At 36.8% G+C, this 27,609-nt stretch overlaps 2 protein-coding genes across 18 annotated transcripts in view; one reads left to right on the top strand and one right to left on the bottom strand.

Moving 5' to 3' along the window:
* PPHLN1 (periphilin 1) overlaps window positions 1–11,631 on the bottom strand; it is a 156,977-nt gene extending 145,346 nt beyond the window's left edge. For 4 of the 16 annotated variants that reach the window (XM_082742244.1, XM_082742247.1, XM_082742237.1 and 1 more), the window contains exons 1-4: window positions 11,528–11,608; window positions 10,627–10,896; window positions 4,030–4,072; window positions 664–755 (exon numbers count right to left, since the gene is read on the bottom strand). In XM_082742244.1, coding sequence (XP_082598370.1) covers window positions 664–755; window position 4,030 — 93 coding nt within the window. In that variant the 5' untranslated portion in view covers window positions 4,031–4,072; window positions 10,627–10,896; window positions 11,528–11,608. Of the gene's footprint in view, window positions 1–663; window positions 756–4,029; window positions 4,073–10,626; window positions 10,897–11,527 lie in introns of all 16 variants that reach the window. The other 12 variants (XM_082742245.1, XM_082742250.1, XM_082742249.1 and 9 more) reach the window with 10 other exon arrangements.
* ZCRB1 (zinc finger CCHC-type and RNA binding motif containing 1) lies at window positions 11,630–26,973 on the top strand. 2 transcript variants are annotated; one of them, XM_082742253.1, is made up of 9 exons: window positions 11,642–11,830; window positions 12,880–12,965; window positions 15,240–15,268; window positions 16,674–16,763; window positions 21,133–21,244; window positions 21,587–21,694; window positions 25,282–25,394; window positions 25,496–25,571; window positions 26,345–26,973. In XM_082742253.1, exons 5-9 carry the CDS (start codon window positions 21,143–21,145, stop codon window positions 26,474–26,476), a joined length of 531 nt encoding a protein of 176 aa, XP_082598379.1. In that variant the 5' UTR covers window positions 11,642–11,830; window positions 12,880–12,965; window positions 15,240–15,268; window positions 16,674–16,763; window positions 21,133–21,142; the 3' UTR covers window positions 26,477–26,973. The 2 variants fall into 2 exon arrangements, with proteins under 2 accessions (XP_082598378.1, XP_082598379.1); XM_082742252.1 differs by lacking the exon at window positions 16,674–16,763 and having other exon boundaries at window positions 11,630–11,830.
* Window positions 26,974–27,609: the final 636 nt, after the last annotated feature.

Here is a 27,609-nt window from a genome sequence, read left to right as displayed (position 1 = left end):
GGCCTGTATAAAGTTTAAGATTGACAGTTTCTTGACCCTTCCCAAACTTTCCCTTAGGTCTCTGCAGAGGATTCTGCAGAGAGAGTATATATATTCACTCAATAAACACTGAACTCCTACTATGTGCCACATACGAGATGGTGCTGGGAATACAGTAACAAGCACAATAGCAAGCTCCTTGAGAAAAGGCCTAATTAAAAATTTCCAATTCCCAAAGCAACAGAGACAATTAGTAGGACAGTATACTAAGCTACCTACCTGCCCCTGATCTGCCTCTACTTCATAATTTCACATATCCAATTTGCAAACATTTTTAGAAATACAGAAGAATAGGTGACAGCCAATAGTAGGAGCAGGTGCTCAAATACTCCTTCATTACCTGACAGTCCATCTTTACATAACCTCAAATTTTCTTCACAAATTCAATTCAATATAAAAACCCTCCATTTTAGAAATTTAAATAAGAAATATGAAATACAGATTATCTACATAAATAAAATGCTGCATTTTCAAACTTTTAACTTTTAAAATATAAGCTTAATCTATATTTCAACCCAGACTGGTCAATTTTTATCTATTAAAGATTTTACTATACCTAGCTTCAGTATAACAAATTCACTTAGACACCAGGTTTTGAATTATTCTACATCAGTAGTAACTTACACTGGGATGACTTCGCGGAGGTACTCGTTCTCTTGGAAGTCTTTCATAGTCATATCGTCCCTCAGACCACATTTCATCTCTTCTGTAAGCCACTAAACAAAAAGAAACAAAGATTTACGGGTGTTGTTATTAGAGAGCAAGAGAGATTTTTAAAAAAGTAAATATTTACATGCCAATGATTATTTTCCAGAGAGACTTAAATAAAATGTAAGTGACCAAAAGGAAGAAAGAATGAGTAAGGCAATTATTTTTCCAAACAATTCGGAAATGTCCTTTTTAAAAAAATGTAATAGAAAGCCCCATGTTCCAAAGGGTTCCATAGTTTCAAAGGCTATTTAAAGCTTCAAAGAGCTTGTTTCCAACAACTGTGGTAAAAAGATCCATAAGAGGGGTGCCTGGGTGGCTCAGTGGGTTAAAGCCCCTGCCTTCGGCTCAGGTAGTGATCTCAGGGTTCTGGGATAGAGCCCCGCTTCAGGCTCTCTGCTCAGCAGGGAGCCTGCTTCCTCCCCGCTCCCTGCCTGCCTGTCTGCCTACTGTAATCTCTGTCTCTGGGTCAAATAAATAAATAAAATGTTTTTTAAAAATCCATAAGACCACAAATATTTTTTCATCCTTATAGTAAAAATTAGAGAAGATGCATCTGCATGAATAATTTACAATGCTCAGCAATGCTGGTATTTCCTGGTGGATGGTTTCTGTAACACTAGTGTCTAGTTTTGTTGCATTCCTAAAGCTTTATCTCTTCTATGTGTTCAATGAAATAGTTTAATCAAAAAGTGTTAAACAATCCCATAAAAGCACACTCAACAAACCCTGAAATGAATCACACTCAGTATTTGCTTTTAATGCTATAAATTTATTTCAATGCAAAGACATTCTCATAATATTTGAAATTAAAATAAAAGTTCTGACAGCATTTTTCATATTTGGGATACAGACAGAGGCTTCCTACTTTGAGAGCTGACGTGTTCTGAATGGAGGGCTGAGTGCATTATGGAGTCCAGACGGAAACAACATGTGAACAGGCAAAAAACAAGATAAGCATGACAAACAAGAGATGATGAGCAGAGGGTGCAGGAAATAGCCTTAAGGTCATCTATATGAAATGGCAACACGGTAGATCAGGGGTTGGCGAACTTTTTTATAAAGGACCAGACTAATATTTTCAGCCTTGCAGGTCACAGGTCTCTGTCAAAACTACTTTATTCTAGTGTTATAATGTGAAAGCAGCCATAAACAATACCTATAAATGTAGGGGTGTGGCCATGTTCCAAAAACACTGTATTTACAAAAATAGGCAGGCAGTCCACAGGCAGCAGCTCAACAACCACCAGAGTAGATGAGAAATGGTTAAGAGAACAGAACCACAAGAAAGTGAACCAGGTTCTGACACAAGAACTATGAACCATAAGTGATACAGAGAAGGATAATCACAAGTGAGAAGTGAAAAATGGGACCCGTACTAAGTCAGGACCTTTATAGTACATAGAAAATAGGGCAACAAGTCCAAACACATAGTCCCAAATTTGTGGAGAAGGAAAATTTCTCAGAGAAGATACATATCAAAAGATTTTCAGTGGCTCTTTATGATATAATAATACTAACAGGGTAAGGGGAGTGTTGATGGCGAAGATGACATCCCACTTTGGCAGGACAGAATTCTAACAGTTTAGGCCAGAAAAAAACAAAGGCTGGATGATGAGGGCAATATTTTTTGACACTACCCACAGTACAATCTTAACTTTCTCTGTAAAAACAAACCTACAATATTTTCTAATACAAATAGTGCAATAAAATGAACCAACTCAAAGATGCCTAGAAAAATCTTAATTTAAGTTACAAATTAGCTTTTAACATTATACATAAATCAACCACAAATCCAAGTCCATAATCAGACATCATCAAGAATGTTATTTCAGGGGCGCCTGGGTGGCTCACTTGGTTAACACCTGCCTTCAGCTCAGGTCCTAATTTCAGAGTCCTGGGTCCTCCCTCTCCCTCTGCCTTCCCCCCACCCCACATGCTCTCTCTCGCTCTCAAATAAGTAAAACCTTTAAAAAGAAAAAAGAGAGAGAATGTTATTTCAGAGTAACCAATCTTTTAAATACAAGAATTGATGGAAGCTTGAAAAAAAAGAAATTATCAAAATTACTCCTCCTATACTACCTTTACTGAACCCACCAAAAGTTTCATTGAGTCTAAAGAACAAGTCAGATTTTATCCTGCTTGAGAAACAATGGAGAGAAGTAACAGCAACCAACTGAAATCAAATCACAGGGGAAAAAAAAGAACCCCCCACAAAAAATGGACAAATGATATGAAGACAGTTCACAAAAAAAGGAAATACAATGACTCAATCCTTTGAAAAGACACTCAACTTTCTTCAAAATAAGAAAGATGAAAACTAAAACTAGAATCGAGTACTCATTTTCAACCAAAGCTCCACAAAAATAAAACTGCTCTGACTAAAGTAAAGTAACGCTCTCATGTATTAATGAAAAGAGTGTGATTTGGTACAGACAGGGGAAAAATGGGCAGTATCTATTCAATGTTAAATGCACATATGCTTTGACCTGGACATTCTACTTCTCTGTATACTTAAACAGGTACAAAGCAAAGACTGAAAGCAACCTAAAATGTTGGTCAGAAGGGTACAGATTAAATAAAATGCTATACATTCATATAAAGGAAAATTGTGCAAGCCATTTTAAAGAAAAGTAACCCCACACATAATACAGAAGGAATGCCAAGATACACTGCTAAGCCAAAAAAAAAGGGGGGGGTAGATTAATATGTTGGATATGCTGCCGCTTTGGAAAAATAAAAAGATAGGGTATGAATACATATCCATATGCACAGACTACTTCTGGGAGTAGAAACAAGAGAATGTAATAGTGCCTGCCTCTGGGGAGAACTGGGTGGCTGGGTATAGGAAGATGAATATTTTCACTGCATAATGTTCTATACCTATTATCTATAACAAAAATAAATAACCATACTTAAAAGTCCTGGAAATCATTCAGTAAGCATAATGTGTCAGGACACCTGGATGGCTCAGTGGGAGAAGCATGTGACTCTTGATCTCAGGGTTTTGAGTTCGAGCCCCATGTGGGGTGTACAGATTACTTAAATAAGTAATACGTTTAAAAAAAACAAGCTTAGTGTCTCAAGTAATGGCAAAAATTAGGAATACAAATTAATGAACTAAAGGAAAACAAGTAAAAATAAGACTGTAATTAATGAAAAAGAAAAACTACAAGAGTTCTAAGGAAATACTATATAGTTTCTTAACTAGATGTAAACACTACAATATAAAATACTGGCTTCCCATAAAAAACACATAAGAATAACTACTATACTACTTACTTGAGTCCTTTCAGGAATCAAATTTAAAGTTTTCAACAATCTCCTGCAGGAGGGGGGGGAAAAATACAGACATAAGGATTTGTGTCTGTATAAACCAACCAATGGAGAAAATATAACCCTTCATTATATGTATAAATAAAACTCTCAAAATAAAAAAATTACGACCATTAATAAGCCAAACCCCCTTCAAAGACCTCTTTAAAAACAGAAGATATTATTTTGACCACCAGAGGCCACCCAAGTTTCATAAGAACAACTGAATTATATTAAAGAATTCTAGTCCTAATTTTGCTAGTTGAGAACTGGGCAGGGCATCTCTCTTATCCTTATCTCTGAAAGAAGTGGATTTGATGTCTAAGGTGATTTTTATCTAGAATATTAAGATTAAAATAATTCACAGATGGAAAAAAATTCTAGAACCCTTAGTCTGGAAATTCTTACAGTTTTATATTGGCAATAAATAGTCCCATGAACACGTCATCTCAAAATCAAGGCAAGAAAGAAACATCAATTCATCAAAGAATACTAAACTTACTAGATAAAAATTTGATGGAGAACTTTTTGTTTTTCCAAATTTTTTTTTTTAAAGATTTTATTTATTTATCAGAGAGAGAATGGGGAGAGAGCAAGCACAGGCAGACAGAATGGCAGGCAGAGGCAGAGGGAGAAGCAGGCTTCCCGCCGAGCAAGGAGCCTGATGTGGGACTGGATCCCAGGACGCTGGGATCATGACCTGAGCCGAAGGCAGCTGCTTAACCAACTGAGCCACCCAGGCGTCCCTCCAAATTTTTTTTTAGTATAGTTGACACCCAACATTACTTTAGTTTCAGGTATACAACACAGTAATTAATACATTATACTATGCTCACAAGTGTAGCTACCATCTGTCACCACATATCAGTGACTATATTCTCTATGCTGTGCTTTTCACTCCTGTGACTTCATTCCAGAACTCAAAGCCTGTATTTCCAACAACAGAGGACTTTTTAAAACTTTCTCCCAAGGGGCGCCTGGGTGGCTCAGTGAGTTATGATCCCAGGGTCCCAGATCCAACCCCACAAAGGCTCCCTGCTCAGCAGGGAGTCTGCTTCTTTCCTTCTTCCTCTCCCTCTGCCCCTCCTCCCTGCTCATGCATGCACATGCTGTCAAATAAATAAAATCTGTAAATAGATAACTTTTATGAAAATCACTATATATTTTCAGAATTAAGAACATAAAAATAGAACACAATATAAAACTAAAAATATATACGCAGGGCGCCTGGGTGGCTCAGTGGGTTAAAACCTCTGCCTTCAACTCAGGTCATGATCCCAGGGTCCTGGGATCGAGCCCCACATCGGGCTCTCTGCTCAGTGGGGAGCCTGCTTTCCCCTCTCTCTCTGCCTGCCTCTCTGGCTACTTGTGATCTGTCTGTCAAATAATAAAATCTTTAAAAAAAAAAAAAAAATATATATATATATACGCACTAATGGTATTGCTGTCATGGGGCACTTTTTTTCTTGATTATTCTTTCTACTTAATCCAAGTTTTTATTTAAATACAAGTTAGGTAACATACAGCATAATGTTGGTTTCACGTGTAGGATTTTGTGATTTATCACTTACATATGGCACCTGGTGCTTGTCACAGCAAGTGCCCTCCTTAATACCTATCTCCCATTCAGCCCATTCCCTGTCCACAAAAACAAAGTTAAAAACCCTCCAAAAGATACTGACATTTTAGTAAGGCTAAACAGAGCATGGTGAAGCAAAATAATTAGGCTTCACAAAGATAAAACACCTCCCCCCGCCCCCAAAAATCCAGTAGCACAGGTGAGGCTCATGTCAAATTATTAAACATCCTTCATCCTTAAGAAATCTATATAATAGGGAAAGAGAAGTATAAACAAAATATTCCATACACAATCTCGTACTGTTAGTAAAACAAAAGACACAGTTTGATGATTACATACAAAAGGAAAGAAAGAATACTGGGCTATCAGGAAGGTAAGTCTTAAGCTGGATCTTTAATTAAGACAACAAAAAAGAGAAAAGATAATCTATTCAGCAGCCTTCTGATTAGTAGCACATGTTGTTTATGACATTATCCCGATTTAGGAAATTGACCCATCCCACAACTAGAAGCCAATCAGCTAAATTTAAGCAAAGATGCTTTCTCACTTAAGTGATCATGTTACTGTGTAATTACTAATCATCCATTAGTGGAGTCTCAGAAGTATTCCAGTCAAGTTCTTGGATCCAATAGGATTTGAAAACCGAAGGATAGAACTGAAAAATCAAAGGACCCTCTATAACACAATTAGGCTGAGAATGGATTAGAATTCAGTATAGAGAATGTAAGCTTCATTTAGAAGTTTGCTAAAAACTAGTTCTAGATTATAAACCTTGTATTCTCTTATATCATTACTGATTAGAGTAATTCATCAGGATTCAATTTAAATGTCAGCTTTTCTTACCTTCTCCAGAAAGAACAAAGTTGTTCTTTCTTTGGGGTTGTTAAGACACCCTGCTAATAATAGTGCTATATAACATCATTTGCACTTAACTTTTCTTCCAGTCCTCCCTCCCAAACTAAACACGACTGCAAAGGCAATTACTTTTCTTACTTCTATTGCTTAGCAATGTAAAGGTACTTAATAAATATTAGCCAGATAAATAGATAGATTATTCATATGACCACCATAAAAGCCATTCCGGGGAACCTAAATACTGGTTTGTATCTTTTCATTACAGATATCCCCCAGCTACCTGAAAATTCACCCTATGTCACTTCGCTTTTACAAAAGACCTGCCTTAGTACCTGTTTTCACTAACCAAAAGAAATCCAAAGATTTTCATTTACAAAGTATTAACTGCCTCTTTCCTTAATGCCATTTAACTTATGAAAGGTTTCAGACAGTGAGGCAAACCTGTATTCAGAAAACTTCCAATAACCACTATTAAATTATGGCTCCTGGCGCTCCTGGATGGCTCAGTCCATGGAGCATGGGACTCGTGATCTCTGGGTTGTGAGTCTGAGCTCCATGTTGGGTATAGAGATTACTTTAAAAAAAAAATATATATATATATATATATATTTTTTTTTTTTTAAGATTTTGGCTCTATATATTTCTCATGATACAAATGTCACTTCATTTCTGAAAGAAAGGCTATCAATGAGAATTCTTTGGCTCTAGCACCTAAAACAGTTGGTTAGCCCTGGATGCACTTTAGATTATCAAAAGAACTTTATTTTTTTTTTTACGATTTTATTTATTTATTTGAGAGAATGAAAGCCAGAGATCACAGAGGGAGAAGGAGAAGCAGACTTAACACTGAGCAGAGAGCCCAATGTGGGCTTGATCCCAGGATCCTGAGATCATGACCTGAGCCAAAGGCAGATGCTCAACCAACTGAGCCATCCAGGCAGCCTAAAGAGCTTTAAAAATACAAATGCTGGGGCGCCTGGGTGGCTCAGTTGGTTAAGCAACTGCCTTCGGCTCAGGTCACGGTCCCGGAGTCCCGGGATCGAGTCCCGCATCAGGCTCCCAGCTCCATGGGGAGTCTGCTTCTCCCTCTGACCTTCTCGCCTCTCATGCTCGCCCTCACTGTCTCTCTCTCAAATAAATAAATAAAAATCTTTAAAAAAAAATACAAATGCTTAGGCCCTAGCCTCTGTAATCCCTATATAATTGGCCTGGGGTAGAATGCTGACACTTTATAAAAAAAACCTTAAACTTGGGTGCCTAGGTGGCTCATTTGCTTAAGTGTCTGCCTTTGGCTCAAGTCATGATCCCAGAGTCCTGGGATCTAGCCCTGTGGGGCGGGGGTGGGTGGTGGGGTGATCCCTGCTCAGAAGAGAGCCTGCTTCTCCTGCCCTTTGCCCTGTTCATGCTCTCTCAAATAAATAGATCTTAAAAAAAAAAAAAAAAAAAAAAAACACTTAAACTCATGTCAGTATGAGATCCACTGACCTTAAAGCAAGGTAAACATATTCTAGACATCCTAAATTGAAGGAAGCTTTTAAGAACTGACTTCAACCCATAAACTAGATTATTACTATTCTTTATTGAAAAATGTTTATAATTTCAGACAACTAAAACTGAATTTTAGAACATAGTTAGCAAAGGTCTATAAAAAAAAAAACCTAATACTGATGTCAATTAACATGGAAAACAGAGCAAAATCAACCACTGTTCTGTGCTCAGGGAGATAAATGTAGGAAATGGTAGTTAAGAAAGCCAAGAAAATTTAAATAGACTCTTGAGAGATTGCTTAAATGGGGATGAATGATAGTGGAATCCAAAAAACAGGTAAAAGAATTATAATTACAGAAAATGTGTCTGAGAAAGTTGCAACTGATTAGAAGATTTGCATTGCAAAGAAATGGAAAGTAAGCCTGCATAGGAATTCAACAAGCTTTCATTTCCTCCCCTTTAGTAGATATTATCTCTACTATTCCACATGAAGCACAGAGGCTCTGAAAAACTCAGTCCCAAAGCCAAAGCTTGGAATCATTCAGGTCTGCAGGATTTCAAATCCCAAACCCTTTTCATCATATCACATTGCTTCACAAAGGTAACAGGCAAAGACAGAACACATTCAAATGCATTAAATGCTAATACAAAGCAAGCAGCTAGAGAAGTTCACCACAGGCTTCTAAGCCTAGAAATAAAGTATAGGGGAAAATGTCATTCCAGATTAATCTGGCAGTATACTAAACAGATTAAAGGAGAATGACGCTTAAGGAGACTACTGATTGTTCATAACCACCATATAACTTAAAGTACGGATGCCAGGCTGCTGGCACGCAGGCTAGTTTCACAAATTACTTGATTTTTTCAGTGCTTTAAGGATTCCTCTTATATAAGCTCCACTATATGTGTTAAATATTTAGGAGATCCTTGATTGTTCAGTGTAAGTGATCAAGCAACTGAAATTATAAAAATAGACCAGGGGCGCCTGGGTGGCTCAGTGGGTTAAAGCCTCTGCCTTCAGCTCGGGTCATGATCCCAGGGTCCAGGGATGGAGCCCCACGTCGGGCTTTCTGCTTGGCAGGGGGCCTGCTTCATCCTCTCTCTGCCTGCCTCTCTGCCTACTTGTGATCTCTGTCTGTCAAATAAATAAAATCTTTGGAAAAAATAAAAAATAAAAATAAAAATAGACCAAAATACCAGATGTTTCCGTATATATGTTTATAAATCTAAATCTTACTTTACACCAGGATAAAGATTACCATCTTAACTGCTCAACCTCCTTCTAGTCTCAATTCTCCTCTCCACTCCACCTTTAAAAAAGGATACTCAGTTAACTTTGCTAATACATCACGCATAGCCGAAGTTTCCCATATCAAGAATCCAAACTGTTTCACATCAATTAACTGTAATAAAACCAAATTCCTCTACCCTCTATCAGCTCACCTAAACTCCTGTTCTCTCCCAAAAAAGTCATGCAGGCCAGACTCCTCACTATGCCACAAAGTAACAAACACACCACCCTGGAGTTTTTTGATGTATTTCTCAATCTACAGTACTCATTCAACTTCTAACTATCCATGAAGATGAAGCTCAAAATCTAGTATTCTCCACAAAGCCCAATTCTAAGCCCTACCACACTAAAAAGGATTCCAAACTGGTGACTGATAGGCTGCATGTAACAAGTGTTTGGCCCAGGGTTTTGGGGGGTTTGTTTTGGTTTTGTTTGTAATAAAGTTTTATCCCACTGACAACACCTGAAAACTGGGAGATATCACTTTCCAAAACCATATTTTCCAACTATTATTGAAAAACCTACATGCTCTGGCAACACTGGAACCATATTCTCACAGAGCCACAACCAGCTGAAGTACCAGCTGATCCCTTTCCAAAGGTTCTTACATTTTAAAGTCAGATGACATGCCGACTTCTGAGACTGTACCTGCAGCAGTTGCAATCAAATAAATACCTACCTGCCTAATGGGCAGTGGAATTACAAAAATAAACAAGAAAATGACAGCCCAGATTAGTAAAGAAGGTGAAGAGACAAGCAATTAATTAGCACACGCAATTAATTAGCACACATGTGGTAAGTGCTAGGATGAGGAAAGTAGAGGGCACTTAGCACATGGCAAGGGTACCTAAATCTCTCTGGGGGGAAGTTACAAAATATCCCTCAGAGAAACTCACAGGGAAAATGAAACCCCTAGCAGGTGTAGGGATTATCCACAGAGAGAGAGAAGAAAGGTCAGAGAAATCAAATGCCTCAGAAGAGAGAAAAGAATCTCCCCAAAGACTCTGGTGGGGGGAGGAGAGGTTCTGAGGAAGTGAAATCAGTTCAATACAGGTAGAGTCATCATTTAACCTTAAATGCAGGTGTCAGAGAAAGGACTCAACTGAAAGGGCAGGAGTCAAAAAGCCAAGTGTTGGTTATGGTCAGGAGAAAAATGAGAATTTCCATAAAGCAGTAGAGTATGTAACAGTTTGTTAAGCAGGAACAGAGCTTTCAGGGAGCTCAGCTGTTGTGTTGAGGGGTGAAATGTTTAAGAAAAGGAGGGAAAAGCACCGGTAGCCTAAATCAAGAGAGAGGAAGTACAAAGCAGCATGGAGATAAGGATGTTGCAAAGAAGACCAAAGGGGCTTACATCTTGGGCGGTAACCAGAAATAACGGGGATGTGAAGCATGGTAGTTTTGGTTGGCCACAAGTTTGCCAAGAGAATTAGTCCCAGCGGTCCCCTGGTGGATGTGGAGGCATTCGGGCCTCTCAAAATTCAGCTGCGCCCTGGATGCAGTTCCTTCTCTCTAGAAGACATCGGCTTCAATCTGGATTGTGCAGACTCCAGGAGAGGCTCTGGATTCCAGGGTGCTGGCACGCAGGCTTCCAAGGAATGGTTAGAGGCCTGGTCTGTGTGTGCTGGTGGGTAGAAGTATAAACTACCTTGCATTAGTTCCTGATTTTTCTGTAGGAATGACAGCCCCGTTATCTCCTCTTAAGAGAAAAACAGTGTATGCCCAATATAGATTTACAGGACGGAAAAAGATGCCAAGTAGTCCAACATTTGTCCACACTAACTCAAGATGAGTCATTCTGTCAATCCGAGTTGACCCTGTCTCAACTAGACTGAGATACCTGCCAGGAAAAGCCCAGTTTTACACTTTTTTTTTTTTTTTTTTTTTTTTTTTTTTTGGTAGCTCTCAAAGTGCCTAACACTTCACTGGGTACATTGAACACATTCTTTAAATTTACCGACTTTCTAACTTATCTTGGGTCACTGAAATCAACCCATTCAGTCCTCTTTCTGCATCATAAGGCGCTAAAGAGAAGCAAACCTATGTCTCAGACTCAACAGTTTCCTTTATTCCAAACTCCACTGCGTCTCTACACCCTCCACCGCCAAGAGCGGAATTACTGCACGATTCAAACGCAACGGGAGACTCCAACTCCCGCCACAGAAAACACCCCACACCCGCTCGCCCGCTCGCTCGACTCGGCCCGAAGCAGAGCCCGGCCCAGTCCACCTCGTGGAAAGGTAAAATGAGCTCACCGACTCTGGGCGGCCGGGAGACCCCGTAAGTGTAGTCGTCGGCTCGTCGCCCTCTCCTAAGCAGGCACTTCCGGCGCGCTCAAAGACGTCAGCAAAAGCGCCGCCTCTGGGCCCGCCTCCGGAGCTGGGTCTAGCTACCGCCAGGAAGAGGCGTTGCTGTCGCTGCCTCCTACTCTCCGGCGCTTGACCCCTCCCAGGACCCGTGATGCCAAGGCCCCAGCGGGGGACGAGGAAGAGTCCGGGTTGAGCCCCAACTGAGTCGTGGGCTCGCGCTCTAGTTTCCCAGGCCTGCCCCACCTAAAGGTAAACACCTCCTCAGCTGCGGCCTTACTTCCCGCAAGCCCCTCCCGAGACCCGGCCGCGAAAACGATTTGCCTCTCTCCCCGCCACACTTTTTATTCCGGACCATTTGCCGTTGCCCGCCCTCGCAGTTCTCCCCAGAACGGTAACTCATAGTTTCAAATGGGAAACTTGTCTAATAAGTGGGAACTTGTCTAATAGATTCCCAAGAAATATCTCAAGCATCAGGCAGTTTTCCTATTACTCCGCGACTTGGCATGTCCCACGGTCAATATTTTGCCATTTGTGATGGCCCCTATGCTCCCATCTCATATACACAGCACACAAGCTTTTTAAATTGAAATTTGAACCTTGTTGAGTATGATGTACTTTTCATGGATAATCTGCTTTGTAAAATACGCTATAAAAAATTAGTTACAAATTACATTTGCAATCTAAAAATACATATACAGAATAAAATCTTTCAAGGCACGGAAACCTATTTGGTATAGTAAAATGTATCATTTCATTATTTACCAGTAATATGCAAAATTAGTTATTTGAACTTTACACCATCAAAATGTGAGGTTAAAATTTTAACACCACTGCAAAGAAAAATATCAAGAAAACCAAAAATAGTACCCAGACCAAAGCATTAATGAAAATAAGTGGCTAAGGTTCTTTCTGAGCTAGCAGGCTCTTTCTGATGTGGTAGGCATGGTATTAAACGTTTTCAAAAGCAGTTTTTTACCCTTAGCCTGAGAGAAAGTTAAGTGAAGCCTCAAGAATTTTTTATTTTTCTGTTTTAAACTTATTCTGCCTTCATACCATAATCCAGCACTATAATGGTTAAGGACTCTACTTGAAAGAAAGACCAGAAAGCTCTTTGCAGTAATATCTGGGGAAAAGAAATCCCTTAATTCACCCAGCTGGAGTAATTGTTTTTAATCCTAATAAAAGCGAGGAAGGTGTATTAAATCTGGCATAATTAAATCAATGATTATATACACTGGTTCTGCTTGGAATGAAGAATACCTGGCTTAGATTGCTTCTTGGTTTGTTTCCCTTTATAGAAATGAGTGGTGGATTGGCCCCAAGTAAAAGCACAGTGTATGTATCCAACTTGCCCTTTTCCCTGACCAACAATGACTTATACCGGGTAAGTGACTTTTAATATTGTCTTCTGAATTCTCTATCTGTGGTACAGATAAAGCTTAAGCAAACAGTTCTTTTTAGCATAATTCTTAATAACTACATTACAATGCACTTGAGCCATCAATAGCAAAGACTTATGTTGCAAACATAAGTAAAAAGAAATTGACAATTTTTGTAATTTCCGAAGAGTTTACAGTGCTTTCATAGAAAGTAACTTCTTTTTTTTTTCTTTTTCTTTTTTTTTTTTAAAGATTGTATTTATTTGACACAGAGAGAGAGATCACATGTAGGCAGTGAGGCAGGTAGAGAGAGGCGGGGAAGCAGGCTCTGTGCTGAGCAGAGAGCCCCATGCGGGGCTCAATCCCAGGACCCTGAGATCATGACCTGAGCTGAAGGCAGAGGCTCAACCCACTGAGCCACCCAGGCACCCCAAGAGTAACTTCTTTATAAACAGAAGACACGGGTAGCATAATGAAGTAGGAACAACTTGTGATTGGCTGATTTTTCCTTTGTGCTTACTTGGTTTTTTGAAAATGGTGGGGTAGAGGTTTTGGAGGAAAGGGCTGATGAAAGCAAAGAGATCCCTTGACTAACCCTCAAATTCTGACTGATCTTGGGTCTTGAAAGGTTATTTTAATTTTATATATATGGCAGAAACCTAACAGCTTACTGTTGTTTTCAGTTCAGGATTGGATGATGGAAGGGGAAAGGGGCTGGAGGATCCAAAATCTTCTTTCACCTCTTTACCTTACAGAGAACAAAATTTCCTGCTGTCCCTGTCCTGTAGATGAGTGGTTGAGAGGAAATGGAAGGAATGACATAAATTCTTTCTTCCAAATGTGCCCTCTTCTCTCTACCCTTTGGGTAGATGTTAAGTACAGAGAAGATGCTACATAGGTATTACATAGTATTTGATTAATTACTTAACTGAGATAGCCTAAGTCTCAAAGAACAAAGGAGAAAATGCACTTTAGCTTCTTTCCTTGTCTCCATATAGAGATATGTCGGTATTTATTGAACACTTACCATATGCTGAGCACTCTTACAGGTACTAAGAATACATCAATGAACACAAAGATGAAAATCCATCTTGGCACCACAGCAAGATAAAAGAATATGAAATATTAAAAAGTCTAATGATATTCTGTTTTTTGGATACAAAATTAATGCTAAGAAGTCAGGAGCTAAGGAGAAAAAATAAAGGAGGTTATTAAACATCAGGTTGGAAATGGAGGTCAAATTGTACATGAGCAGTCTAAAGCCCTTATTGAAAAGGTAACTTCTGAATAAAGACCTAAAAGAAGTAAGAGACAGCTGTGTAGATGTCTGGGGAAAAACATGTCAGGCACAGAGTAAATCAAGTGGAGAGAGAGGAAGGGCAGTCAGAGGAAGGTAATCCTATGCAGGGATGCCACGTCGGGCTTACATAAATAATAGTAAGGATTGTGAGTGAAATGAGAAGCCATTAGAAAGTGTTACACACAAGACTCTTTTGGACTTCAAGATTCAGTGTTTCTAACACTGCAGTCCAATTATATTACATTCCAGCATTACACAACTTAATCATAAAACTCAATTTATTATTAATTGCCTATATTAATATTTCTGAAAGACTTTTCTAAGATATAATAAATAGGAACTATTACGAAATATATAATGGCTAAAACAGAAATAGATGAGATTGCTTAGTTTGAAGATGTAGAAGTAAAAGGAAAGATCGCGCCAACAGTAAAGAACCACCAATTAAGAATGGGCAGAGGGTTGGAAACTGATGCAAATGAATTTTTATTACAGAAGCTTTTTTGTTTTATGTTTTGTTTTATAAGCAGTCTAAGGATCTGTCTTCTGAAACAGATTGCTTAATGGAGTTGGCTAGTAATAATGATATTCCACAACATTGATATTTGAAGCACATGATTTCTCTGGGGTTATGGTGGGGTTGATAATTGCCATGGATATACCAGAGGAACACTAGCAGCCCTGCAGCTTGTATGCCCTTAATCTACCGCCCATAAAGAGTGGGGTTTTTTCCGCCGTTTGCGCTCTTTTGTTAGAAGTTTAGAAATTGAGGCAGATACTTGTGACTCCAATAACAAAAATCTGAGTATTATTCTAGTCACTAAAAAAATATATCTTCTAAGGCCTGCTTTATAGAATAAAGGTCAGAAATTTTCACAAGCTTTAACAAAGAACATGGTCAGTTTATAGAACCTGAAAATTTAAGGTTTCTTACGACTTAAAATTTAATTGTAAAGTATTATGTGGTCTTTTATTTCAGATATTTTCCAAGTATGGCAAAGTTGTAAAGTAAGTATTCACATTGTATTTTGAAACCTCATTTAAAAGTATATCTGAATTTCCTTTTCCATTTTTTAAGATTATTTTTCAATAAAACTGATATTTGATATAACAAAGAAAAAATACTGCTCTTAACGTTTTTGTGTATATTTCAGTCATTTTTCTGTATATGTAAACATACAGTTTTTTTTAAGACTCAATTCTATATATGCAATTTTGTTGTCTTTTTTAAAACTTGACATTATACTGTAAACATCTTACCATGTACTTGAAAGATACACCCTCGTATCTGATGGTCTCATGATGGTCCTTTATATATCATAATTTATTTAAACAATAATTACTTAACCATATTACTAAGAATTAAAGCTGAATCTGTTATCCAATATAAGATGTAAAGACTCTGATTAAATACATATTTTGGTTATTAGAATGTGTGTCATCAAGTATATCAGAAGTGGATTTTCATTTGTCAAGTAGAATGTAAAAAATATTTCAATGCATCTGACATGCAAAATGCTTATGAGATTAATAAATATATAGAAAACATATTCTCTACTTTCATAGAAAGTTTTAGAGATCACTGGAAAGATTGGAAACACAGAAATGGTAGGGATGATATTATCATTTGGAGCTGAGAGTTACAAAAGGATAAAAGGAACTTCTTATATTTAATTCACTGTTTTAAATCAAACATGGACCTATATTATGGGGCAAAAAAGTAAAAACAAGATATTGTCATTCTAACTATCTTATAATCAATATATATATTCTGGTATAAATTTGAAATTGTATTTAAAATCCCAATCCCCCCTATTGGCCAGTTATTTTCTAGCTTTGGATAAATTGTAAGAAAATCATCAAAAATGCTTCTAGGTAAATTTTTGGGTCTTCAGAATTTTTTTTAAGATTTTTATTTCTTTATTTGAGAAAGAGACAAAGATAGTGGTAGGAGCTAGAGGAGGAGGCAGAGGGAAAGGGAGAAGCAGACTCCCTGCTGAGCAGGGAACCCCATGTGGGGCTCAGTCCCAGGACCCTGATACCATGAGCTGAGCTGAAGGCAGACGCCAAACCAACTGAGCCACCCAAGCCACCCATGGATCTTCAGAATTCTGAATAGTCATTATTACCAGTCAAATTACTAATAATGATGATATGTAACAGTGAAAACATAAATATACTGGCATTGTTCTAATCTTCTTACATGTATTAATTCATTAAGTTATCACAACTACCTTTTAAGGTAAAATCTGTTACTATCTTAATATTGTAAATAACAAAACTGAAGCACACAATATACTTAAACATATTGCTAGATAGTGGTGGAGACAAGATTTGAAATCCAACAATTTGATTTCAGAGCCTGCTCCTTTAACCATACCATTACCTTTTCTTGGTTTTTCCCATCTGTCAGAATCTCTGAATGAATTTCCATACAAACATTAATTATAAATCATGAGAATGCTATGAAGTCAAAGACAGAGCTATAAACACCTATAAACAGGTAAGACATGATCTAGTCTGGATAGTTAGGGTAGATTAACCTAAGTCAGTATCCTTTGAATAGGCTAAGATTTAAGTAGGCAAAAAGAATGTGGAGAACATTTTAGGTAGAGGGCATACCTCGTGCAATCATTTTAGGTAGATGGAATACCTTGTGCAAAAGTCTTAGGGCAAGAGAAAATAAAGTGAGATCAAGAAACAGAAGGCCAAAAAAAAAAAAAAAGAAAAGAAAAGAAACGGAAGGCCAGTATAACTAGAGATGAATGAGAGGGGAGAAAGTGCAAAATGGGTCTAGAGATGGAAGCAGGTTCCTCATCTTGCTTCTCAGCCATGTTACAAGATATTTGGGTTTCATCCTAAGAATTCCAAGAATTCGGTGGTATAGAATTTTAAATGAAGGAGAAACATGATTTGAATTTTTAGAAGCTTATTCTGGCTTCAGTATAGAGATTAAACTGGAGGGAAACGAGTGGATGCTGGCAGACCAGTCAAAAAGCTATAACGAAAAAAAAAATCAGTAAGACTTTCAAATATAAGGTAAAAATTTGTTTTCAGCAAGTTTTTGTAAAGGCTGTTTTTTTTTTCTTTTCCCAACTGGGTAAGTGCCTGTTCTTATCTTTAAAATGTTTTAAAAAGACACGTTAGAATAAAGGTGATACTGATATGCTTTGGTTAAAAAAAAAAAAAAGGCTGTAACGATAGCCTAGTGGGGAGCAATGTGCACTAAGACGGTATAGGTGGAGAGGCAGACGCTGGACAGATTTGAGAGATGGTCAGATGATCGTTGGCTGTAAAGTGGGTAATATTTAATGATGTACTTACTGTGTATGTAAGGGCTGGGTGAGTGAGAAAGGGGTGTAATGGATGATACCAAGGTTTCCCAGAGGAGTACATGTTTCATATTATGTCCTTAAATGAATACATCTCGTGACAGAAACTTAGGAATAAGAATCTTTGGTGTAATCATTTTTTTTCTGTTACCATAGAACATATCTCTGTCGAAGTAGTGTATTTTAATTGGTTTATAGATTTCTTTACCTCTACACTCTAAGCTTTTTTTCTGAAGGTAAAAACCTTGTCCTAGGGTCTTTAATTATCAGTGCTTAACATGCCTGGGCTTGAGGCTACTGGCATAACTGACCACATGACCACATGAATAAACAACTAGATGTACTCTTGAGAAACCAGTTTCCCATTTGTATCTGTCTTTTCGTTTTAACATATTGAGGTAGGTATACTAGAGGTTACAGAGACAACCTTAAAGGAGTTTATATTAAAATGGGTCTGATAAGACATTGTTTATACATAAACAAACTTCAGTGGAGACTAGCACAAAGCAAAAGAAATTATTTCCAGTTAAAGAGATTAGAGAACTGACATGCTCTGAGCTGTGAAGAATGAGTCAAGTTTTGATGGGCAAAGATTGAGAGTTGAAAGGAGATAGACCATCAATTTGGAGAAGTCCATGAATGATTGAGTAGTTTGTTGTTGCCAGCCCTCATAGTTTGTGAGTAAAAGTAGTGAAAGATGAGGGAGGTGGGAGCTAAAGCCTAAAGGATATTGATTCAAGACCAAGAATGGGCAACTTGAAGAATCAAAGATTTTTGAGCAGAAGAATGACATGATTTTATTTACTCCTTAAGGGGAAATTTTCTCAGTGGCATATGAGAGCATTAACATCAAGGGAACTAGTAAGAATACACTGTTGAAACAGCAGTGCCACTGTGAACAATAAAAGATGCGGGAATGAAAAAAAGGCGACACCTGAGAGACATCATTAACTGAGGATGACTTTGAAAGCTAACACTTCCGAAATACTACTTTAGAAAACAATGATTAATGACTTAAACTGACCTTCACAAATACATGAAAATTCCAAAAAGATAAAAGTAACTATTTCATATTTCTTTGAAAATTGGTTGAAAACTTTCAGAGTGGTGACTCTAAACAAGCTTTGTCAATTATTACGCTTTGTGTTGAATATTGTATTTTTTTAACTTTGAAAATATTTGCAAATTCAGAAAAAGTTGCAAAAACAATAGAAAGGACATTAAAATATCCTTTACCCAGATTCACCTGTTAATATTTTGCCCCATTTACTTTTTCATTGCCCTCTCTCTCCCTGTGTGTGTATGTGTGTGTGTCTGTGAATGCGCATGTATGTATGTATGTATACACACAATTTTTTTTGTGAGTTATTTGGGGATAAGTTATACACATCATTGCCCTTTACTCCTAAATACTTAAGTATATATTTCCTAAAAATAGGGTTATATATTATATAATCACAGTATGATTACCAAATTCATAAATTATACTGATAAAATACTTTTATTGAATCTATCATCCATGTTCCAATTTTGTCAGTTGACCTAATAGTGTTCCACATAGAATTTTTCCCCTCTAGTATCATCTAGAGTTAGGTGTTGATTTTAACTGTCCTATTTTTTTAAGCCCCTTTAAACTGGAACATTTATAAGAATATAGCTCTCTCTTATCTTTTCCCCCCCTCATTTTGTGTTTTCCTAATGTTGCCTCATGATTATGTTGTGGTATTATATACTTTTGGCCGGTAACTATATAGATAATATTTATTCTGAGGATTTTGCATCCAGATTTATAGTGTCCATGTGTCCCTCACTAGTGATAGTAATTCTGATGGCCCAGCCCAGGTGTTCACCAATTTCCTCACTTTATAAATACCTTTTCCCCTTTGCAACTAATACAGTTGGTGAGAAACACTTTTAAGAAAATGTAAATATCTTGTTCTACATAAAAATTTCATTTTTTATTTTGAAGATTTACTTATTTATTTTTAGAAAGAGAGAGAGTCTTTTTATTTTTTTTTAAGATTTTATTTATTTATTTGACAGACAGAGATCACAAGTAGGCAGAGAGGCAGGCAGAGAGAGAGGAGGAAGCAGGCTCCCTGCCGAGCAGAGAGCCCGATGTGGGGCTCGATCACAGGTCCCCAGGATCATGACCTGAGCTAAAAGCAGAGGCTTTAACCCACTGAGCCACCCAGTCGCCCGGAGAGAGTCTTTTTAGAAAGACCAGAGGGAGGGAGTGGAGGGAGAGGAAGAGAGAGAATCTTAAGCTCCACTTCCAGCACAGAGCCCAATGTGGGCCCAGTCTCACAACCCTGAGATTGTGATATGAGCCAAAATCAAGAGTTGGGACACTTAACTGACTGAGCCTCCCAGATGCCCCAAAATTACATCTTAGATTTAGCATTTGTTCATCAACAAATCATCTTGCCTGAGCCAGTCTTTACTATGACTGTTGCAAATAGTGATTTTACAACTCTAGCACTTCCCTTGATATTCTGCTGTAAACCAAAACCATCCCTTTTCCCTCATTTATTTATTTATTATTAATTTGGACTTATAAATTCCTACTTTTTTCTGTGATTTATTATTCATTACTGTATTTAATTATTTTAGTACTCAAATTGTCCTAGATATGGCCAATGAGAGCTCCTTTAAGCTGGCTTCTGTACTACTGTGCCATGCCCCATCTTTTTTTTTTTTTTAAGTACTCCTTTCCTTTTTCTAAGAACATTTTTAAAGCTGTTGTACCTACCCTGTCCATCCTCTGAATCAGCCATTTCTCTGAAGAGCCCTGTTGAAAACTGATTTTTAAACTACATTTAATGACATATCATGAGCAGGAGTCACAAGGACTAAGGATGTATAAAGGATCAGAAAGAACAGGCTCTGTGCTCTTAGCCCCATCCCTATCACTTAGGTACCTTGGATGGTATATTAAAAACCACAGAACTGGAGGTTCTTAAGGTGATCAGGATTAAGGAGTGCACTTGCTGTGATGAGCACTAGGTGTTGTATGTAAATGTTGAATCACTATATCATACACCTGAAACTATTACACTGTATGTTAACTAACTGGAATTTAAATTAAAACTTAAAAAAGAGAATATCAGAAATATAATTAGATTCTAAAGCCTAGAAAAAAATAAGTAAATCATTTTACTTTCTGAAAATAATACCTCAGTTTTGTTTTGTTTCTGCAAAGTGAGGGTATTAGTGGAAAAGAGGAATTATGCTTACTCTTCAAGATTTTATTGTCTCTGTAATATGTTTACTTCATCCTTCAACCTCTGATTAACGTTTGACTTTTCAGGTAGTCCTGGAGAGCTGTGCTCACTTTTGTTAAATCAGTATCACATTTTCTCATTTCCATTCTTCTTGATATCCCATGACTTTGAAGAAATAGTTGATTTGTCAAGCATATTGATTTCTCTTATTCCATAAATGTTTTTCTAACCCACGAGTTTTCTAAGTATTTAGTAATATCTTTTTTATTTATTGCTGCCTCATTATTTTTAACTGGCTATTTGTTTATGCTTTAAGGGTTACTATAATGAAAGATAAAGATACCAGGAAGAGTAAAGGGGTTGCATTTATTTTGTTTTTGGATAAAGACTCTGCACAAAACTGTACCAGAGCAATAAACAACAAACAGGTAAGCCATTCATTCCCAACAGGATTTTTAAATCCAAAAGCCTTTGTTCATCCAGGCCAAAAATGAAGGGATACAGTGGATGATCAAGTCATGGATAGCAGTAGATTTTGAGGGCATTTCATTTATAGAAAAGAGGTGAAAACTATATTGGTTCCTAAAATACTGGCAGAGTCTAAGGAATAAGAATCTGTTCTATAGGATGTTATTTGTCATACATGACTAGGCAGTTGATAAAGTAATCAAATAAAATGGAACTGAAAGTTTAAGAAAATGGAATCAAATAACTGTAGTTTTAGTTTTCACTGAAATACATCCTCCTGCATTTACATTTCTCTGGTTTAGTTATTTGGTAGAGTAATAAAAGCAAGCATTGCTATCGACAATGGAAGAGCAGCTGAGTTCATCCGAAGACGAAACTACTTTGACAAATCTAAGTGTTATGAATGTGGGGTGAGTATACCTAAAACTTCATGTAATTTTCTGTAGTTTGTTTGAAGGTACATTTCATATCAGTGTTTTATTTGTTCTCTCTAAAACTTCTGGCTGGCTAAAACCAGGTCATAAAAGTTGTTTTTACTTTGGGACTCTCGACTCCTCTAAGTAGACTCAATTGAAATGTAGTATATAAAGAACCTGAATTAGGTAATACAGAGTAGTATTTTCTCCAGTTTCTAAGTCTTTGAAAACTATTAAATTAAAAAGCATCAGGCTTGGGTGCCTGGGTAGCTCAGTTGGTTAAGCAGCTGCCTTCAACTCATATCATAATCCCAGGGTCCTGGGATTGAGCCGCACATCGGGCTCCCTGCTCAGTGGGTAGTCTGCTTCTCCTTCTCCCTCTGCTGTTCCCCCTGCTTGTGCTCTCTCCCTCTCTCTCTCAAATAAATAAATAAAATCTTTTTTAAAAAAGCACCAGACTCCTGGGTGCCTTAGTTAGTGTATGCCTTCAACTCAGGTTGTAATCCCAGGGTCCTGGGATTGAGCCCCACATGGGGCTCCCTGCTTAACGGGGAGCCTGCCTCTCCCTCTCCCTGTGCTGCTCTCAAATAAATAAATAAAATCTTAAAAAAAAAAAAGCACCTAGCTAATTACCTAGGTGTCTTAAAAGATTTAGTGGCCCATAAATTTCTGGGTTAATGGACTACTGCTTGTGCCTATAATAGCTTGCCAGTGTTGAATTATCACAGTTCAGTATAAACATCATGTGATCAACCTATCCCTTTTGGGGTAATGTGTTTTAAAGCTTTTTTTTTTTAAGATTTTATTTATTGATTGATTTAATTTATTTATTTGACAGAGACACAGCGAGAGGGGGAACACAAGTAAGGGTAGTGAGAGAGGGAAAAGGCAGACTTCCCACTGAGCAGGAAGCCTGATGCAGAGCTCGATCCCAGAACCCTGGGATCATGATCTGAGCCAAAGGCAGATGCTTAACAACTGAGTTACCCAGGTGCCCCTTAAAGGTATTTTTTCTATTAATACTGCTAATGTTTGTAACTGAACTATACCCAAATTTTCTTACCTAGTAGTTTATCATTACCCATTTAAACTTTTGGTGAGTAGGAAAAATATATAGCCACAAAACAATTTTGCACGAGGCCCATAATAGAGATGGTACCACGAGGATATTGGTCTGGGACTCATTGTTGTTAGTTTCCAAAATGTCTATATAAAGTACCTAAAAAATGGGACCCAGAGGTACTAATGGAGAGCTGGGGAGAGGATTGCTGTGTGACATTTTCCTGGCTTACAAAACCAGTGAAAGATACAAAGAAATGGGTAGGAGTCATTCCCTTCACTGCCATACTCTACCCCTTCCTCCCTGAAAAGAGATAAACAGATAGTTGGATAGCTGGACGGTACATTCTGTCAATTCCTGTGATTCTAACACCTCTTAAGTTAATGTAAACTGTGTTCCCGAGCCCTGAGTTTTGTTAAAAAGGAAAAAAGGAAGGAAGGGAGAAGTAGTTATGGTCAGATAGATTACTGTGTATCCTTATATTCAGAGTAAATAACAAATTATCTGAGAAATCCTGGATGAATCTGTTAATCTGTCTTTTTAGTTTATGGATCCATAAATTTGTTATATTATACTTTGTACATTTTTATATTTCTTAAATTTTCACCTCCCCAAAATATATTTGCATTTATTTAGCCTGTTTTTTCCTTATTTCATCAAGAAACCATTTTTATATATGGAATATGTTGATATCATTCTAAAAGCAATTTGGAAAATGCTTGTCTAAGTGCATTCACTTAGCAGTTTATTAACAGTTACATCTCTTGGGTTCAACCATGTGTATTTGATGTCTATTTAAAGTACATAGTCTGGGGCACCTGGGTGGCTCAATGGGTTAAAAGCCTCTGCCTTTGGCTCAGGGCATGATTCCAGAGTCCTGGGATGGAGCCCTTAGAGAGCCTGCTTCCTCCTCTCTGCCTACTTGTGATCTCTGTCTGTCAAATAAATAAATAAATAAACTCTTTTTAAAAAAATAAATAAAATAAAGTATCTGATGCTTTTTAAAATATACTTGAAAAGTATGATTATTTTTCTCTTCTATTGTTCGAATCCTGGTTGAATCTCTCCCCATACCCTTACTCTTACATATTATTCATCAGTATATTTAGTGAGCATGTTCAGATGGTAGTTCGTTGCCTCATGTTTTACAACCGAACCATGTTATGGTTCATTATAACGTTACTCCAGTCATAAATGTAATTCCGATTTGTGTAGTAGCCACATTAAAAAAAGAAACAGGCAAAAATTAATATAACTTTTATTATCATAACCCAATATATATCCAAAATATTATCATTTGAATATGTAATTAATATTTTCAAAAATTAAAATATTTTACATTCTTTTTTTCCTTTTTTTCTTTTTTTAATTTTTTTTAATAAACATGTAATGTATTATTAGCCCTGGGGTACAGGTCTGTGAATCACCAGGTTTACACACTTCACAGCACTCACCATAGCACATACCCTCCATACATTCTTTTTTTCTTATTGTCTTCAAAATCCAGGATGTAGTTTACCCTTACAGTGCATAGCAATTCAGACAGGTTCTCAGTAGTCACAAGAGAATTACAATTAGTGGCTACCATAATTGGACAGTGCAGGTATAATCTAGATATGAAGGGAGGAGCATGAAATTAATAGGAAAAATGAGAAAGACTTTAAATTTTACCTTTTTTTTTTTAAGATTATCTGAGAGAGAGAGCACAGCAGGCAGAAAGGGGCGGGGAAGGCAAAAGGAAAGCCTGTCTTAAGCAGACTTCACCCTGAGCATGGAGCCCAATGCAGGACCTGAGCCAAAAACAAGAGTTGGATGCTTAACCAACAGTGCCACCCAGTGCCCCCCCCCTTTTTAAGATTTATTTATTTGAGAGAGAGAGAGAGTCCATTTGCTTTTAAAATGATATTAAGCACCATCTTAGAAGTTAACAGGAAGGTTTCATCCCCATTTTATCAAATAGAACCTTAAAATTTTACACTGAAGGTGGGTGGTCCATTTAAATTTTGAATTGTTTTATACCCTGAGTCTTGAGATTTAAAATGTTTGAGGGATGAATACTTCTTTTGTTCTTAGTGAAACTACTAAAATATTCCGTTATTGTTAAAGGAGCTTATTAGAGGTTTTGGGGCGCCTGGGTGGCTCAGTGGGTTAAAGCCTCTGCCTTTGGCTCGGGTCATGATCCCAGGGTCCTCGGATCCAGCCCTGCTTCGGAGCTCTGCTTGGCAGGGAGGCTGCTTTCCTTCCTCTCTTTGCCTGCCTCTCTGCCTACTTATGATCTCTGTCTGTCAAATAAATAAAATCTTTAAAAAAATAAATAAATAAAGTAGTATATTAGCTTATTAATATCATAATCTCTTTCTTTTAAATATTAAAGTAATAGGTTATGTTTACTTCTTCATGTATATTCCCAGTGTGACAGTATTCTTTTTTAAGTTCTAAAACCTTAGTCATAGGGTACAAAGCAAGTTTCTCTTAATAACATTGACAAATACAGCCTTTCCTTTTTAATGTGAAATAAAAGGAAAGTGGACACTTAAGTTACGCCTGCCCTAAAAATATGCTTGGAGAACGGGAACCTCCAAAAAAGAAAGAGAAAAAGAAAAAAAAGAAAATTCCTGAACCAGAAGAAGAAATGTATGTATATCTACTCTTACTAAATGCATTATTGTATTTTTTCTATCTTTATACAATTGCTTGAGTACATTCTGATTTTTTTTTTTTTTTCAATAATTCAGTGAAGAAGTAGAAGAAAGTGAAGATGAAGGGGAAGATCCTGCTCTTGACAGTCTTAGTCAGGCCATAGCTTTCCAGGTATTAAACAGTTCTTTTAATAACGCCATTTAAGTGCCTTGGGTTAATCATCTAATATTCCTTGCTTACTTTATTGATCATCTCTTGGCAAACTTTGTCTCTTCCTTTTACCTCTTTAGGAGACAGGCTGTTTCTCTAAGGTCTTCAGAGCAGTGTGATAGAAAAAGTCCCATTGGTTCTTTCTAGATTTTAAGACCCCTACAACATTTTTAAGATCTTAATCTGATTTCATTATGGAATTGATCAGAAATATTTGATTAAAGTGACTTTAGCCAGAGAAGATTTTATTAAAAGATACATTCTGATTGAAACTTCAAAACAAAACCAAACTTATTTTTGACCATTAAAAGTCCTAATACAAGATATGTAAAAATTTTGAAGCCATATAATCTCCTAATTTTCTAAAAAAAGTTACTTTAATGTTTTAATTGATAAATTTCAAATACATACATTAATTTTTCCTTTTAGTTAACTAATATGTTTTCTATAACATTCCCACATCCAGCAAAGATGGCAAATAGGCTTCATTTCATGTACCTGTTAATTAGTAGAAGATTCCTAGAATAATTTTGAGTAACACAGTGAAACTGCGAGATCACTTGGGGTTGCAGGAGGGGTCTCCTCATGAATTGGAATTGTCTGCATGGCTGGAAGATGGGGATTGTTGGCATTTATGGTTGTTTTTGCCATGTTTTGAATTAATACACTGTAAATAATATTAAACACACTCCTGGTTTTGTTTTGTTTCATTTGTTTCCTGACTCACATTACAGCAAGCCAAAATTGAAGAAGAACAGAAAAAATGGAAACCCAGTTCAGGAGGTCCCTCAACATCAGATGATTCAAGACGCCCAAGAATAAAGAAAAGCACATATTTCAGTGATGAGGAAGAACTGAGTGATTAAAATTGTATTTATTATGTAAATATCATTTAAAAAAATTTTTTTAAGTCTTGGAGTACCAAGTTCAGTTGAAATTAAAGATTACTTTTAGAATTTAAGCATAAAAACCACATAGTACCAAATAATTTTTTTACTATAAAATAGGTTCATAGGAAATTGAAAATAATTTTAAAGTATCATGTTTCTATCTTGCCTTAGCAGAGTAATAAAAATCAAGATTTGCTGGTAACCATTAATCTTGAAAACAGTTCATTTGAATTAAAAAGAAATCTTAATACTGTCATAGTATTGCCATTGTCATCCCAAGAAAAAAGACCAATATTAAAAAGATGTGTTTGGGAAGCTCATTATAAAAGTTTATTCATGTCTCATTGGTTTACATGAAGACATTTGAAGTAAATTTCATCTTTAAGACAAAAACTTCATGAAGACTGGAAAATGCTGACTGATTTATTGTTATTAAATGTTAATAAAATTTTCAAGAGAATTTTGTTTTTAAATATGGGTGGGTGTTTGCCATCTTATTTCTTTTAGCTTTATCCCAACCTAAATTTATCATAATCACCCATAAAATACAAAGTAAAGTAGTTTTCAAAGGCTTATAACCAAACAGCAATCATTTGTCTGGTGCACCTTTGGCACCAAGAGCCATTCCCCAGAAGTAACAAACTTTTTCAGCTGTTTCTTTTCATATGTACCTATATATTGCTATATAAAATACATATATTTCTGCCACTTAATTCATAAACGGGTAAGTGGAGATTTTTTCAGTCTCCCATACTACTCCACACCCCCCATCCTCCTCCATCTCCCAGTATGGCTATGTAAAAATTTATGGTTAGGTCCATATTTCTTGTTTTTCTTTTATGACCATGTAAATACTGCCCACCTCTGAGTCAATGAGTGTGCTGAGATTACATTTTTGTAGAGTTAATAATTGTCTATCTTCCTTTATTATGTTTCTTTTTATTTATGACTATACCTGTGGTGAATGTGGCATAATGTATCAACTTGTCAAATCACTGAGTTGTGCACCTGAAACTAATGTGTGTCAACTATACTCAAAAAGCAAAAACACAAAATAAGAATGATCCTTTTAAAACTAAGCTAGATATAACCCTCCACTCAAAAGTCTC

The sequence above is a fragment of the Mustela nivalis genome (assembly GCF_964662115.1).
Source record: "Mustela nivalis genome assembly, chromosome: 7".
NCBI classification, from domain to species: domain Eukaryota; kingdom Metazoa; phylum Chordata; class Mammalia; order Carnivora; family Mustelidae; genus Mustela; species Mustela nivalis.
This window is presented reverse-complemented; position numbering and strand designations above follow the sequence as displayed.